The following is a 17,786-nucleotide window of genomic DNA, read 5'->3' as shown; positions in this document are numbered from 1 at the left end:
ACTAAAACGAATGACTAAACTGTTTTAGACAATTTTCATTTCAATTTCAAAGTATCTGATAGCTAAGATGACCAATTTTTGTCATAATTTTTTCCTTTTAAACGTGATAAAAAATGTTTGTTTTGAATGCAAAACACGTTCTAATCGGTTTTAGATGATTGTAATAGAATTTCTAGAAAAAATGGAATTCAAGGCTATCATTTTTGGCAAAAAAGCAAGCATATCAAATATACGGTTTTCCAAACGACTCTCCTGACTAACTTGAAATGATAAGCGAAAACAGGAATTTACATGCAAGCATAAAACTGTTTAAAATAAAACGTACAGCTCTAAATGCGTTCTGAAAATAACCCTAAAATAGATACTCTCGTAGTTTCTAGATCACTAAAACAAATGATCATTTTCAAAATAACAAAAGTGTCTCTAACGGCCAACTGCTGTATAATGTTGCACCTTTGTGCTGTTTCCGTCTTTTCACCAGATTGTTTATGTTTCGTGTGTACATTTTATGCGATGTTAATGCAAAGTATCTGGATGAAAAAGTTGAGAAAGGGGCTTGCTTGTTGTTTATGGCTTTTTATAGCAGCAGAAGCACGTCACGTTGAGGATTGCTAGTTAAGATGTTCGATTTTGATCCGTCAAAACTTTAATTTATTGCATGGAAAAGTAAAGAGCAGCATTCTTAAAGAAAAAGAACGTTGGAATTATTGAATGTTTATCTAATTTCTTGGTTACATACATCGGAAATGGGGAGATAATCCATCAGTGAGGAGTATTCAAGAAAATAATGAAAATCAATGTTTAGACGAATGTACAACATGAAGAGCGAAACAGGCCTGTGTTGATAGTTGAATGGAGTCCGTTTTATCCGACGCCATCCTAGACTGTAGTAGATTCTCAGGTTGGCAGTCAGACGAACGAGGCTCTTCAAGTCATAATGATAGCAAATATCGAGCTTGTGTTTTGTCTTTTTGTGTAAACTCTATTTATTTGTGGCATTGCTTTACTCTGAATCCTTTTAACTTGAAACCAACAAAATCTCAGACAATTTGTTTACAGAATTACCAACAAGATACTTGGCAGTCCTACTTCTATTTTTTCTTTAGTTGGCATTGTTAGGGAGAAGCCTGGAGGCGTATAGCATAGCTCTAACAATGTATTTCTATCAGAGTATTTCTCTCAAAAGGAGGGTCTAATTTCCTCAATAGAGAGACAGAGAGACAGTAGTACCAAGAGAAGTCCCTTTTGACAAAAATCGGCTCCATTATGAAAATAAACTTCTTAACATTAGCTATCCACTAGTTCCGGCACCCACTAGTTCCAACCAGTCCTCCATTAGTTCCTGCTAGCTACAAGGTCTAAGAAGCCATATGTGAATGTGTAGCTTTGTTGTAAGCATACCTAAGAGAGAAAAGTCTTGATTTTCATTCAATTTTTCGTTAGAAATGCTTACCTTCCAGACATCAATACCTTGGCTGATGATATTGCAATAAGATACCTTTCTACTAAAAAAACATCAAAAACTCAAGTTATTTAGGGAAGATGATTACATCTAAATAGGAGATACCTAGGAAACTGTATTATAGATGAGTAAAAAAAGGGGAAGGGAAGAGATTATAATTTGTTTATGGCATCCTGAAAGGAGGCCATATTGGAAGAAAACAGTACTTTTTTAACATTTGCTTTGAGCAATCTTTAACCATATGTTTGGCCCTTTGAATTTGGTTACTTGTTATGAGAAACTAAGGGGTGGGGGTATCAACACTCACTTTTTGACTTGCTTGTCAGCAAAATTGCTACTTGTTCAGTAAATTGGCAAGGGTAGTCTTCAATTTCTATGTTTCACTGTCCTAATCTAGTAGAAAAGAACAAACTAGGCCAATAGCTATCTGTCAGCACATCAATCTGACACAGCTGACAATTATTTAATGTCATTTATGTTGGTAGACAGTGAATACAGTAATATAGACAGTGAGATAGTGATATAGATAGTGAATATAGACAGTGAGAACTGTCAATACAGTAAACATATCTTTTTTGGTACATCGAACAAATTTCAAAAATTTGTTAAAAGGACTGGTTATATAGTGCTTTTCGTGCTTTTCAAGGCCACCAAGTTTTGGCAAAGTATTTCTCTAGGGAACATTGAGGTAAAAGCTCAAATGTACTTGTCCATACAAGGATAAATTTTTGAAAAAATGCTTAAAATAGTACATACTAGAAAACAGAAATAAACTTTTAAACAATTAATTGCATCCCCAGAATTTGTTGATTCAATAATATACTTGAAATAAGCAACTGCATTGAAACAAGTCATTAACAATGTGGACCAATATAGAAGACATACAGTTGTTCCACAACCAAAAAAGCTTATAAAATAAATCTTCATTTCCCAGGAATCAAGTTTTATGTTTATTAAGATTATTCATTAATTTTGCAGTCTTCTACTTCTCTTGATGATGGCCAGTAGACTTTGAAAGAAAATTCGTTTCTTGGGAATGATCCAGGATTAAACACCAAGCAGTTATTGTTCTCTATATTGTATGGATCATACTTATCAGCACAAATAATCAAGTCGGGCAATGGATAGATCCGTAAAGCATTGTCATATGTCCAATACACTGGCCTTACATGAAGAGGCAATGGGCAGAAATGTGCTTGAGCTTGCAGTGTCTTTACAAAATGAGTTGGTACACTCTCAGAGTCTGATGGCAGATGAATACAATTTCTACACATTTTATTGACTATATCTTCCCTCATTATGATGATTTCCTGTGTACAATATTGAATCCTGCAAGGATTAGTTGCAAAAAGTGAGAAGGGGACCTTTTCTTTTAAGGCATGTGTGATATTTTCAGGTATTTTTGGACGTGGCAAAATGTTCCCAGGACCAGGGTCTTGAGGACCAGGAACAAAAACAAACCTACTGTTCTCAACAAGAGATTGAAATTCAGCAATGAGATTTGCAAGATCCTGAAAAAGACCCTTCATTGTTTTAAAGTAATTTGTTCCATATGGTTTGGAACAAAAGTTTCCACAGAGCACAAAAAGGGTTGGGGGAACTTCAGCGTAACCCCCAAAAAGAATTCTTAGCTTTGCCATCACTTTGGGTTGGTCTAGCCAAACATCTGAAAGAAAAACAAACATGGCATCTTGGTTTTCTTGTTCAATCTTTTTAAGCTTTTCTGATGCTGCAACACATGTAGGTGATGGTCCACCAAAAAAATTTATATTTCCGAAATGAGCTCTTGTTACAGTGGATGGCTCTGGGGGTGGGAACCCCAAGGCGGTAACCTTGAGCACACCATCATCATAATCTCCTTCAGCAAGGACAAAACAGCTTTCTGTGTACAGACCAGTATGAAATAGAGCCTTCTCCATATCTAATTCAACTACTCCTGTTGGGTCCTCCAGCCAATATTTTCCTTCCTTTAGCTGGGTCAACATTCCCAAAATGATAACATTTTCCAAAGCAACTGAACTGCCAAGTAGGTACTCAAGGGTTTTAAGCTCAAACTTTGAAGCATTCTGATTAGCTGATGCAACTGTTGCTGGCATAAAAAGTTCATGGCGCATTGTTCGTTGCTTCAAAATGGTATATCTGTCACGAAAAATATCGGCCTTGTCTTGAGCTGTTCCATGCAAACTCGGCTTGGTTTGAGTGTTTGGCAGAAACTTTTTTCGATCAGAACTATAGATGAACCTAGGAAGGCTGTATGCGTCAATCAAGTTGAACACTTTGTCATCCTCTTCCTCGCCATCCTGGTTGATTTCTTGGACAGCAGATTCAATCACGTCTTTGTCAAGGGCTGATGATTCTAAAGGTTGCTTTTCAACACTTTCAATTATTTTCTCCAACCATGTTTCAAAGTCAGATCTTTTTAGAGGGGATAAGACTTCTGTCAGATATTTTGAGGCCTCACTCCTAAGAGAGTAGCCATGCATTTTAAATGACGAGAGGATCTTACTTCTAGCCACCTTCACATCCATCTTGAAGCAAACAAATGGCCTTTCTTTTACGCGCGAAATTTCGTGTAATCGAAATGAGGTAGCTGAAGCGCCATCCCAATTACAATGTGTCCTACAGCGCAGTCCCATTCCTGTTGCTACGAAAAAGAAGCTTCGTCAATTCCGTTGGAAGCCTTGGCAAAAATGAGTTCCCCATTATCGAGCCTCAAAAATAAAAAGAAAACACCGCTCCTGCCAGGGTAAAAATGACTGCTTGATTGAATATCTTGACGAATTTATGCTCTCTCTACTTATTGCTTATCGCTGAGAAAAAGCAAATTTATGCACTGAAAATTATTAGGCCTATGTTTTTTTTAAAAATGTAAACAAAAAAGTCAGAACTATCAATCAAGTATGTGGCTTTTAAAATTTGTTAGCTTAAAATAAGCATAAATTCAACTTAAGCTCAATTGGAATGCCAACTCGGAAATCTACTTCTTTATCCATATTGTGACTATTATTTGATACACCTTTTTGTATTTAATTAATTATGAATAAAACTTGATCACCAACAGCAAACCTATTCTTATGCATATGTTTTTTCATTTTATTATAGGAGAAGGCCTGCACCTTTCAAAAGACAGGACCACACAAGTAATTAAGTATTTGTTTATAAATGATGTCTTTATTTCATAACATTTAATTTTAATTTTTAATATCCCTCAAAGATTCAAAAATTTAAGAAACTTTTCAACACTCATGGTCTTCATTTGAGTTGTCATCGTGCTGTATCATTGTACAAAAAGCCTATTCCAAGACCTGCAAAATATTTATGTTAGCAATGTCTTTACAGTTTTAACCCTTATTATCATTGTCAATCATTTATAGATCTAGTCATTGATGAACAACTAAGCCTACAGAGAAATGAATTCGCCAACAAACCAATCATTCATAGACAGTCAAAAACTCCATACAAAAATCCTGCTTCAGGTTAGTACCTTAGAGATCCTTTGGATATGAAAAATTCCTGATTTTACTGGTGTTGGCACTGTAAGCTGCTTGCTATAAAGCATTCTGCAAAGCATTATTATTATTATTATGGACAACGGACCAGGTACAATAATCTTGAGCTGGCAACTATTGAATAGCTAAAACGCTAAAATGGTAAACGCTAAAACGCTAAAGAAAAGCTAAAACGGTAAGAATATGATATAATCTGTGGTCTGCCCAATTTTGTTTGATCCACAGATTGATCCTTTTTTATAGAAATGCAACATAAATTACATAATTTTAATAAACCAAAATTTAGCACTTTGAAATGATGTATTGTTTCATAGATTTACTACTTGATTACCAACATAAGAAATTTTCTCTACCAGACCTGTTATGAAAATCTGAAATTATCTCTGTGGATAGTTTTCCAAAGTGGGCTTTTTGCTAAAGATAAAGAATTTTAATGCATCAACAAACATGTCCATCTATTCTATATCTTTCTTTGTTTCTGACACGTTTCCTCCTGATTTCTAAATATTAGTTGTACCTTGCTTAGAAAATCAAAATCTACATCAAATTTAACATATTTAGCACCAAGTGACCAAGACTTGCTTGCTTCGATGATGCAGAGATTGGCAAAAGCTGAACAAAGTCTCAAATTATCACAGGACTCAAACAGAGAAAAGGTATGCAATGGCTGCTATTTATTGCTGCAATTTTTTTCAAAAAACCATAGACATTATAGCGTGAGATGATGCTTTAAACTTGTTATCAATTAATAATTTTAACCTCATTATCAGATAAAAATATTGTTAATTAGCTCATCATCAAAATAGTTTATATTAAGCAATAATGCATTTTATATTCTCAATCACAACTGTCTTTACTATAATTACATTAATTTGTAAAACTATTGTCAATTATCAGCATGACTGTGAAAGATATACATATCATGTTATTACTTGACATAGATTCATCTTTGGGGCATTTTGTGGATTTCTGAGTTAATTTCAGTTGTCTTTTTCCTACTCCGTACAGTTGATTTAGTTTTTTACTGTTAACCTATCCAGAGGAGTCTTCTGAATGGTTTGGCAAGCACATTAAACTTTTACAATTTCTTATGGCATCATGTGATATTTGAGCTTGTATCTTATTAGCCTGTCAGCATTCTTGCCTCGTGTATTTTACACTGTCAGTTTTCTCAATTTGTTGCCTGTCAAGGGTAAGTTTTTGTAAGCTTCAGCCAGAAAACTTACAAATGGTGACTATTACTTGCAGCAAGGCAATCATGTATGATCTTTTGGTATTTATGGCTAGAAGTGATGAAATACCGCTTAGTAAAATACTTCCCCAGCCTTTTTCTTTTACTGCAAATCAAAACATTTGACTGGCAATGGTGTCAACAATGCTTTTCCTATTCACTTAGGAGAAGAGAATAAGGATACTGGAAGAAAAATGTCATATAATGGAGAGAGCAAGAGGTGACATAATCTTTTTGTTAATATGTTATTCTGGGCAATGACGTAATTGTTCTGTATGCAAAATCCTTACAAAATTTGAAAAGATTGCATCAAAGGACAATAAGCTGCTGTCCTCTCTAATGTTAGTAAAACACACGCAAAAGACATTCAAGGAAACATGTAATTTATTGCGGTTGATTTTCAATGATTTTTCAAGATTTTTTCTTCAACAGTTCACCTTTTGAAAAGGTTACTTTGTAAAGATCACGAAAGCATATACAAAATGTACAGAAGATTCTTTTCTTCAGACTGGACTATGATAAGCCCCACGATTATTTTTTGTTTTATTGATAATACCTAAGCGCCTTTCTATAGATATCTACATTCGCAAGCAATGATCGCATGCGCTTTCCTGATCCTTCCTGATAGTCCAGAACAGTCCCCCATTGTTTGTGATATCTGATAACCAGAAAACTATAGGAGATCATCCTCGATCATCGCAAAATTCAAAACTGTTTGACTTTCCCGACATTTTTCGACGGTCAATAGTAAAAGAACAATATACACATAGAGTTTTTAGATACGTGAGTGATATCGCAAAATTGACTTTCAGTTTTTCCATTGAAAAGCTGAAGAGCTGAATTTGCAACGCAACAAAGAATGTTGCTCAAAATGGTACATATCGAGGTTTTTTTTAGGAAATAATGACCTTAAACAGCTATTCTTCTTTTTTTCGGACATTATGAGTTTAAGAAAGCTCTTTGAAAATGTTTATTCCTTTTAGCCTTATTTGCATTTTGTTTTACAAGTTGCATTTAAACTTTGTATCTTCGAATATTATACATCAGATTCATTCAAAATGGAAGAAATTACCAAGGGGAGACCAAAACCCCTAGCTATGACATTGTCATTTTTTTTAGAATTCATCGTGTTTTTGAGGCGAAGTAACATATCTCTTGCAGCTAAATTTAGCATAAGCTTTGCGGCCTAAGGTGGCGTTTCCATGAAGGGTGATCCATGACCATCGTGGACGGCCTCTGGTCATCAGGAATCGTCACCGAAAATTTACGAAAACCAGGTTTTCATTGAAATTAGATAATACGGCAACTTTAATGTAGCTATTAAAGAATTGTACATAATATAAACCGATTATTATCTCGTTTTTATTGAACTTCCCTCAGGTTATGGAAATGAACAAATATCTGAATTGGAAAGAAAATGTCAAAAGCTTCAAGGCCAAGTACATTCTATGGAGGTTTGTACTGACGCAACGCTTCTGGAGAAAATTTTTTGTTCTACTGGTTTGCATGTCGATTAAGAGTTCATCAAACGAACATTACACTGGCATTACTCATAACATTTAGAATTAAGTAAATAATCCATATAGATTTAATACATAGCAAGTACTATAGAATGGTGAAAAAGGATAGAAGGCAGTTTATTTACAATACAATACTTTTACTTCTACGAGGATATAAGATACTGAAACGCAAAAACTGATTGATTTTTTACCTGTGTGCGGGTAATCAAATGATTGGTATTAAGAAATAATATCATCCATTTTAGCTAGCATGATATACCACCTTCTTCAGGAGTTTTGCTATGTAATATTTTAATGGGAGATCTGATAGATTCAAATGAAGTTATTATTGCTGTTATTGTATGGTTTGAAGGCATCATTGCATTACATAAGTCAGCGCAGTTGCCTGATGATTGCATTAAGCTTGAAGGAGCAGCTTCGGACCGTCCTGTTCTATACACAAAATAGCGTGTACAGCTCTGCCTATATGGTAACGAGCACTTTAATTTTCATTTATAGAAATTCTTAGATGATTATGGTATGGTTTGGGTTGGTGATGAAGACAATGGTGACGAAGAAGCACCTGTCCATTCCAGAGTGAATAATTATGATGAGTTGCAACTTGATGAAGAGGAAGAAGTTCAAAGTGGACGTGGATCAATATGGCATCCAGGTAAGCGAAGTTATCCTATTACAGTGCTGTGCCTAGTGTAGAGGCGTGGTGCTATGAAACGAGCAATGGTGGCAGGGAATTGGCTCTTGCAAAAACATCTCTAATAACACTAAGAAAGAATAAAAATTAGACACCTCTCTGCTTATGCAAAGAAGGCGCAAGCCCTCGTCCTCAAGCCCCTTAATGCTTATCTACTGCACACACTGCAGTTGCAAATAGTAATGCTGCCTTATCATTTAGTTTGCAAATTCATTAGAGACTCTACCAAATGTAAAGGAAATTTAAATTTTACCAGTTTTTACTGTGGTGCCCCTTTTGATGTGAAATCGAAGGCCTTCCAAAGCCTCATTGCTAAGAAATTGATAAGTAGGTGCATGTTAATTACCCACATCTGTATCACCGCAAATCGCAATTTACGTCACTCTGGCCATGGTACCAGTTACTTTCAATAAAGCTTACCTTCTGTGTTTTTTTATTCATATTATAATCAATAATTTATTCCTTAATTTATCTACTTCATTAACGTAACATACCAAGAGGACTTATCTTGGTCCTAAAAATGGTGGATTGCTATCTGCTTATAATTTACGATAATTTTCATCGAAATTATTCTTGAAATATTTGCTCAGATCATAATTTTGTTTGTGTAAAGTGTAAAAGTTTGGGATGAAATATATTGCAATATTCTTTTGTTATAGGTTCTTCATTGGCAACATCTGCTCCGTTCAAAGTAAATTTTGACTTAATCGTTAAGAATATTGAAGAACTGAACAGTTTGGCCGGAGAGGGTGAACATGTTATTGCACACACCTCAAAAGGAGCTCGACTGAAGGTGGATCCTCTTTGTAACAGCCTTTGATCTCTTCCTTTCGTTTTTGAATTTGTTTCAGAGTGCCTTAAATTATGTTGGAGAGGATCTATTGAAGGTCTTTATTGTTCTTTAACTAAAGAAACCAAAGCTTTTGCTTCAAAGACAAATATAGTAAGGTCAAGTTAGAGTCGAGATATATTTTAGGGGGACTGGAAAATTGTTCAATTTTGCGTTAGGCGCAATACAGTGCTTCCAGCTTGTAACTGTGGTCAGTGCAAATCTAGCTAGCTTTGCTTGAACAAAGACATTAGCTTGTTTGAAAAGCACAGGCCCCCAATCAAATACGTTGGTTAGTTCTCACTTGAGTAGAAATGTAATCTCCTACCATATTTGCGATAAACTGTATCGTTGATAAACTGTATTTTATACAACTTGATATTATCAGTAGATATTTGACCAAATTCAGTCATAATTTAGGCAATTCACTACTGTTTCCCTAATTTTATCTACATTCTGAAAGGCAAACTTTGCTCTTTTTCGTTTTAGATTCGCGATCCATTGCCGCTTACACTCTATGCAAATGGTATATTTATGTTCAATGGTCCATTCAGGCCATTTTCAGATGCTGAAACACAGGTAGCCTTACAGATACAGTAATATCCAGAATTATATAGAATAGGGCAAAGTCTACAATTAATTTAAGCTTTTTTATTGCAAGATCCTTTCTGAGTTTCTGGTAAAGTCTGAGACACTGATTTTGGTGTGCAACGGAACAACGATCAATGTGTCTTGATTCTAACTGAACTCGAGTCTGAACTTAATTGCATACAAATTGATATACCTTTATAAAAAATAAATGTGCTGAGTAAGGATGTGTTAAGATGGTGTAATGATTATGCAATGTAGAAAGAAAGATCTAGACTTGAAACGAACGCGAAAAGCTTAGTCAGAGTTGGAAACAATGGTAAAGGAAATGTCCTGTGCAATGCCGTGATGACGCAGGGGATTTCACGGTGATATGTTTCCTTGACGTATCTCTTCAACGATTATGGTGATAGCATGGTCGTTGTAGAATGAACATGGACTATTTCACAATATGAAGATCACTACAGCACTTTATTTCTGTAAACCTTTTGATATTTTACAAAACCCATCTGCACCTCCAAGTGAAACACGCAGAAAGTTTTTAGGACTTTAAGTAATTCCAAATTTTTGTCTTGAGTCTCGTTCTGTTGCTCTATTTGTACAGTGTTTTTACCTGAAAACTACCGATATCAAGAGAAAGTCCTTTGAGCTAGATTTGATTCCAGCATTTTGTCTTCGGATTTAATTACTGTTTGTTTTCCCAGGCATGTGTCCAGGATTTGATGGATGGATTCTTCCCGTCCGAACTACAATTAAGATATCCTGACGGTGTTCCCTTCCTCGTAAGTTACGCTTCTAATTCCTTCATCTTAATTTTCACTTATATTTATTTACGTGTTTTGGACAATGAAATTTGATATAAGAGAAGAAATTTATCAGGTTTCTTTAAGTTTCCTTCTAGTTTGAAAATGGGAGATAAGAACTCTCAGCACAATGACTTATTTATCATCTGTGATAATTACATGTATGCGAGTAAGTTGTTATGCAATGAATTTATGTATTTCTTAGTTACTGTTCTCGATTTAGTAATTATACATCGAAGTCACAATTGGTTTTGAAAATTTTTCTATTGTAAATTGCTTTTTTTTAAACGGTTCTGGTATTTGCATAGAAACTTTGAGATTTTCGGTTGACTAATCTCTGATAAATGCCAATTTACTAGTCTGAAATGCCTTCTCAAACAATGTACTTTTCTCTTGCTACTGTCTTTAACGAAAGTTTCTTTATAGTTGAAAGATTTGAGAGATACACACTTCCGCAACGACAGACAAGAGAAAATATTCTCTGGTGCTGGTCAGACGTTAGTTGACGACAATACTAATGGAAGGGAGACAACTTCAGATAAAGAAATTCAAACAGGGGATGAGAGATACGTCAAGGAAACATATCAGCCACCAGGTAGGAAAACATTGCGCAGAGTTTTACTCCATAGCTTTTGTTCATAATGTTTAAATCTGATTGATAATTGGGTTTAATCGGGATTAATCACGATTAATCGTCTAAAAACTCTATATCACTTTGAACTTTTAGTCACTGTGACCAGACTAATATCTATCAATGCAAAAATTCTTAAATGCTTTATCGCAATCCTCTTAGGCACTGATCTATGAACGTCGTCACTAAACATGTTTCTATAAATGATAACGTACCGTATTTATTCGATTATAAGCCGCAGAAAACGTACCGCAGAAAATGGGGTTCTTAAGAAATGTAAGGCCCCCCCGCACTAACAAACCATGCAGAAAAACTTGGTCTTAACCTGATTATGTACTTGTGCAAAAAAATAGACCTTAGAAGTTCAACCAAGAACAATATCGTCGAGATGACAGATAGTCAATATCGTCGAAAAGTATGTCTTACTGGTTTTTTACATTATCTTCCTCATCTTCAAGGTAGCAGGAAGGTTTGCCAGGAACTGGGTAAAACAATATAAGCCGCCCTTGATCATAAACTGCAGCAAAACGTGCCAAAAACTAATTTTAAGCAGCGGCATATATTCGAACAAATACGGTACCATGTTTTATATGGCTTGTCTCTAGTATGTCTGCTATTGGTGAACTTTTCAACCGTGGTGAGCATTCTATACAGTGGCGGACACTTGGGGGGCAAGGGGGGCCCAATACTTTAGAGAACAATGGTATTTTGTTCTAAAACAATGGGAAATGTGACGTCATCTTATTAAAACAATAGGCTTGCCCCCCCCCCCCCCAATATTTGACCAAGTGTCCGCCACTGATTCTATATTATTATAAACCAGTGTAACAAGTCCTTAAACAAGGTTAAGTGGATAGAATAAATAATGCATTCAAAATGAAGATAGAAAAAGAAGTGCAAAAGACCAAAATGAGAGAGGGGAGAGAATAATGACAACAAAGGGAGACAAGTTGTCTATTTCAATTGAAATTTTCTAACAGATATTGATTTTTTACAATGATTTTCATTTTTAAGTACTTAAAAGTTATCAACCGTGCTCTTTACTTTGAAAGTTGGAGACTGCTAGGCTTTCGGTTCAAGCCAGAGGGCGTTGTATTCGTTTTACATAAATGTTTTTTGCTATAGTTATTCGTTTACAGGTATGCTCACTTTTTCAGCAGTTGGTAAAAAAGCAGTTTTATTTAGTGAAATTCAATGAGCCGAAAATTTTATGGTCCTTTTAAAGTTTTTAGTTTTTCCTACAGAAGATGTTTAATTTCTCTCTATTCCGCTCTACTCTGCTCCTTATTAAATCTGGCACCGTGCCCTCATTGACGAGAATATGCTGTAAAATTTTATTAAACCTGTATTATACATGAACCATGTTTATGATCTGCTGTAAATGATGTTGTTATATAACTATTAAAACTTTTGAACATACCGAATGCCCTAATTTTTTCATGATCCCCCCGTGAGACCTATCAGGATTTCTATTATTATATGTTGGTGCTGTGGACTGATTGACAATGCCCTTTAAAGGCTGCTCCTTTTTGATTTTTAAACAACCGATTAAACATTCTAGAAAAGTGGGGAATTGGTATCTTGTGATGCATATGGGCTCGCAACGACGCTTGAGAAAAATGTTCAGTTTGATAAGAAAATAATGCAAATAGAAGTAATGTTCATTGTTACTGAATATCTATCTTTTTGTTCTAGGCGTTCAAAAGCAAACTATGGAACAGTTTCTCAATAAATTGCCATCATCTGTGGTGAGAAATGGAAAGCTTGTAGATATCAAGTCGGATCTCAAAGCCACATTAAAAGTAATTATTGCCCATCATTACGGCCTTTCATATAAGTTCGTTGTTGCACGGTACATTATTTAAGAGGTACATCTTGCTGGCCTGTTCAGCTTTTTTGATTTTTCTATAGGCGTTCTTTGGATTGGCCTTCGTTATTCACCTTTGGTACAAATTTGATTACCAACAAAGCATTCTATACTCAAATGTCGTCAAACTCCGTAGATTTCAGAGGCTTAGACTCGTCAATCGCTTATAACCATATTCCAGAAATATAATTAAAATCCCGATTTTATGTTCCGACAAACGCACACCAACAGATGATCTAGCAAATACTCTTATTGAATGCTTTTACTACACCCAAATATGACGCAACTGAATTTCTTAACCGTTTTTAATGGTCTTGATTTCCCAAACACAGGTCAATGTGATTTGACACTCAGTCAATGAGTTTTTTGGCCTCATCTTTGAATTAGCTCAGTTTTGGTACAACAGTGCGTCTGGTTTTGGGAGGCTTTTGCCATTTCACTAACATTATTCATTTTGCTGTCAATCTTGTATTTGTATTTTGCATTTGTTATTCCCAAGCTTCCCAAGATAGTTTTTAGGACACTGAGAAGCTTTACTTATGGGACATTGAACAGCGTCCTGGTCCTTCCTCTCCAAGTGACTGCACATCATCCAGAACTACAGAGAACTGGCAACTTTTCTCACTCTAAGTAAAAGTTTGGTCCTTTCAGTGAATCGAACCACGGACCCTTGGATCTTTAGTTTGCGAATCTAATCACTTACCAATCTTTGTCACTTTTCTGGTTCAGGATCTTTTTAATAGTACCAGGTGTGGAATAAGATTTGGAAAAGTCATCTAGGTATAAAGTTAACTGCTCTTTATGATTGAGAAGTAGGAAATCAAAAATCTAGAAGTAGGATATTTAAGCTTATGGCGGAGGAAGGATATAAAAACAGTCAAACTTCCTGCATGTTTATAAAGTAAAACTTTAGTTGTACGTTGCGTGTCGTACTTCATCATAAATCATCAAGTCCATGATAACGAGTACATGCTGCCTCGTTATTTCAACAGGGAGACCAAGAAAAAGGACCGGAAACGGTTATAGTCGAAAATGAACTTCAGCAGAATGAAACTTCAAGGTAATGCTTGTGGCTTGCCAAAATATTTTTAGGCTTCTTTGCTTCATGTTTTAGCAAACTGCAACGGGTTGGCGTCCTAATATTACTTCCGTTAAATTTCTTCGTAAAGAATGCTTGTTGCAGTAGTGACTGTATAAATATAATAGTACAAAATATAAAACTTGAAACTGTTCTCTTCTTACGTGTCCTTGTCATTTTGCAGCCCAACCATAGATAAAAGTTACAGTTTGATATATACACATATACACTGTTCGCAAACCTCGAGTAAGCCATCTTTCTACACCCTCTTTGAGGGACAGCAGGAAGGTCCTGTTACCTACATTGTCTTTATCAATTCAAACTAACTTTATCTCTCTTGGATTAAATCAACACATAACCATCTTTTTCAGTGTCAAGGATAAAGACTCTCAAGCAGAGAATATTACCACTTTGAGAATAAAATCGGAAAAAGGAGACAAGGTAAATTTGTTACAGGAGATAATCTAGTTGCTTCTTTTAAGAAGCCATTTATTACCTGCTTAAGTTGACTAGAAACACCTAAAATTGACATTGTGCGAACAAAAAATAGCAGCAAATTGCTAAGACGGTACTTTGATTTTGCCAGAAATACACAGAAAAAGCGCGAGTGCTTCTTAAAAAGGCGAAACAGATTTTTATTACGAAGATACTAAAATGGGTTTTTATTTAAAATCACAATGGTTTTACATCCAACCAATTTCATTCTTTTATTGTCTCAAGCAAGGAGCGCAGAAGTGCGTTAGGTGGAAGGTGGAGGAGCTTCAGTCGACTTTAGTAATTTTGAACATTTGGTTAAAACAATTTTCAAGCACACTTTCCGCAATTCGCAATATGCCACACGGCCTGTTGTCTCTATTTCCTTCCACAAACATCCATATTCTTTGCTTTAAACTTAGATACTGCCCCTATGCTCTATTTAAGTTCATTCAATACATTTTCGCTTGAAAAGGCTTTACGGTATGCCCTCAGAGTTGATAGTTTTGATACCCTACTTCATATTTCCTGAGACCCTTATGTAAATACAAATTCTTTTGTAGTGACTACGATCTGTAAAGATATTTGTACTGTTTTGCTACTTTTGCCACATGCTAATGTATAAATTTAATTTACAAGTGCTACGATAATTCGATAATGAATACAATATACAGGCATGACTTACTGTATGGATACCATGCATTACATTACGCTAATTTCAGGACGCTTGTATTGCGCTGTTTGTTAAAGCAAATCTGTAAGAACACGCAGCTAGTTTTAAAAAATTAAAAGGAATTTCAGAACAACTCAAGGTTGGAAGCAAAATGAAAACAGAGAATGATTCAGCTTTATTTTCACGCATCTAATTTTAAGATATTAGGGTTTTTTAAATGTCTACTCGTGTTAGTTTTGCTGGAGATAAACAATGATGGTGATTTTACTGCAGGATTCAATGAGCCTGAAATTACAGGCAGGATGTAAGGATACAGCTTCGATCAAAATCATTTGGCTGGACTGCAAAAGTGCACTAATGTCTTTAAATAACATTTTATGATATTTTACAAAAATGAGAAACGCTGTTTTTCAGCACTGATTTTATTCTATTTTATGCTTATATGGTATGACGAAAACAAATTTTCTCTCCATCTGAATGCTAATTAACAGTTTTTACTAATTGATAATTTTACTTCATACCAGCCCCCTCCAAGCAGCTTTAACCAGATCTATAACGACGTATTTATCGTTGCTAGACATATATTTTGAAAATGAAGTACACGGATACAATTGGAGACGTCAAAAGACAGCTAAATAAAACAAGGTATGTAAAACTCCGTCTATCTGATCATATTAGACATAACGCACGCACCTCTGTTTGGGTAACCCTTACAACTGATAAGTCACGTGCCTGCTAAACGCCTTATATAATTGCTAAAGCGATAAAAATAATAATGACAGATGAACTTAACCTAAGCTCTTTTGTCAGTATATTAAGTCAATGGATAACACTCAATCCGTCCATAAGGAGACTAATTATAAAGTCTCGATATACCGGGCGTGTTCTTTTAACGTGCGTTATTTTGAGTATCTTGATTAAAGAAATTTGGGGGCACAATGAATTTGGCAAATCTGGTAGAATTTCACAATGTTACTGCCATTACTTCATTGCAACATTAAAAACAAATGATACTTTTTACTACTAAGTATACATTTTATTGCATTAAGTGTTATTAATCTTCCTGTTTTGAAAATCATAGATCGTACCACTTTGGTCTTTTCTTCTGAGATAAGAATCTTTAAACTTAAGATGATTTTCAAAAATAGGCTGGCTTTGGAAACAGATAATATGTTGCAAAACGTGTACATCTTGCCTTGATTTGTTTACAAGCAACCAAACGTTATCCCAGAGCAAATGGCTCCTCGGGTAAAACGTCACTGACGCTCTAGTAGCGCAGCCATGAAGGGTAGGGCTCGCAATGGGTAGACTAGCCCCTCTTTTTCAGAAATATGCTCCTCAGGATAAAGAGGCATACTCTTTTTTGAAGCCAAACCAGCCCAGCCTCAATATGTCAAGTTACTCAAAGAAACCTTTTAATTCTTCAAACGATATAATTGTAAATTTTTGTTTGTGAGATACTGATAACTCTTTACATTAACACAAAATAATGTAATTTTTCTTTGATTTTCTAGGCAACACAAGTCACTCATCTATCAGTTAAAATCTACCTTTCCGAATCGAACATACAACAACGACCGTGAAACCCTTGACGACTGCGGACTGGTACCGAATGCTACTTTGCACATGCATTTAAGAAAGTAGACTAAATACACGACACAAAATTTAATATCAAAATAACACTTATACTGTAAATAAAGCATATTTTGATCGGAAAAAGAGCTGTTAAAAAAATATCTTTTTATTGTGAAAATATCGGCTAGCAGAAAACTTTGGATTGTTTATTGGTGTGCCTAAACCTCGATGAATACATTTATCACACTAGGCTTATGATATTTCGCTTTTATTTTGGCATAGTTCTCTACCCTCTGACTCTCTACCTATCGTTGGCTGTCTTTATGCTGTCTTGGCCTCTTGCATTTCAATATGTAGAACTAATGGCGCAAATGCGTTTGACACATTTCAATATGTAGAACTAATGGCGCAAATGCGTTTGACACTTTAATTCATGATCATGTTGAATAAAAATCCCAGGAATGATTTCGTTGAGCGTCCTTATTGATTTTCAGAAAGGCATATCTATCTCCAATTATCTTCAGTTCCGAGATAGAATTTTAATATGTTAGAACAGCTGGCCAAGGAATCTCTTGCAAAATGAGAAGCAGAGAGGAGAAAGTTTTTGATAATTTCTTACCCTTCCTTTTATGTTTCATCTTATCGTGCAAGGATACTTTCAATCGATAGCAGGAGTCTGACTACTGAAGACTATCCTAAATAAATGTGCTTTTGCTATCGAGTCTCTAAAGAGGCATCCAAGTTATTTCATAGAATTTTTTTCAAGTTGGGAGACATTTCATTACAAAATAGCACTGGAATTAACTTTAATATTGCTAATCAAAAATTTTATTTTCACGTTTTTGGAATAAAATC

The 17,786-nt window shown here is 35.1% G+C and overlaps 2 protein-coding genes across 2 annotated transcripts; one reads left to right on the top strand and one right to left on the bottom strand.

Annotated features, from left to right (window-relative positions):
* Positions 1-1,577: 1,577 nt before the first annotated feature.
* On the bottom strand, positions 1,578-4,065 carry LOC135685511 (DNA polymerase epsilon subunit 2). Its single transcript, XM_065201481.2, has one exon. It carries the CDS (start codon positions 3,988-3,990, stop codon positions 2,422-2,424), a length of 1,569 nt encoding a protein of 522 aa, XP_065057553.1. The 5' UTR covers positions 3,991-4,065; the 3' UTR covers positions 1,578-2,421.
* On the top strand, positions 4,060-17,126 carry LOC135685512 (UBX domain-containing protein 11). Its single transcript, XM_065201482.2, has 16 exons — positions 4,060-4,208; positions 4,565-4,602; positions 4,837-4,938; positions 5,533-5,627; positions 6,368-6,422; positions 7,583-7,656; positions 8,221-8,374; positions 9,073-9,206; positions 9,732-9,821; positions 10,535-10,612; positions 11,060-11,228; positions 12,960-13,066; positions 14,124-14,191; positions 14,581-14,650; positions 15,934-16,001; positions 16,871-17,126. Exons 1-16 carry the CDS (start codon positions 4,075-4,077, stop codon positions 16,998-17,000), a joined length of 1,566 nt encoding a protein of 521 aa, XP_065057554.2. The 5' UTR covers positions 4,060-4,074; the 3' UTR covers positions 17,001-17,126.
* Positions 17,127-17,786: the final 660 nt, after the last annotated feature.

Source organism: Rhopilema esculentum, chromosome 15 (assembly GCF_057945365.1).
Source record: "Rhopilema esculentum isolate cy_ngs chromosome 15, ASM5794536v1, whole genome shotgun sequence".
In the NCBI taxonomy this organism is placed as follows: Eukaryota; Metazoa; Cnidaria; class Scyphozoa; order Rhizostomeae; family Rhizostomatidae; genus Rhopilema; species Rhopilema esculentum.
This window is presented reverse-complemented; position numbering and strand designations above follow the sequence as displayed.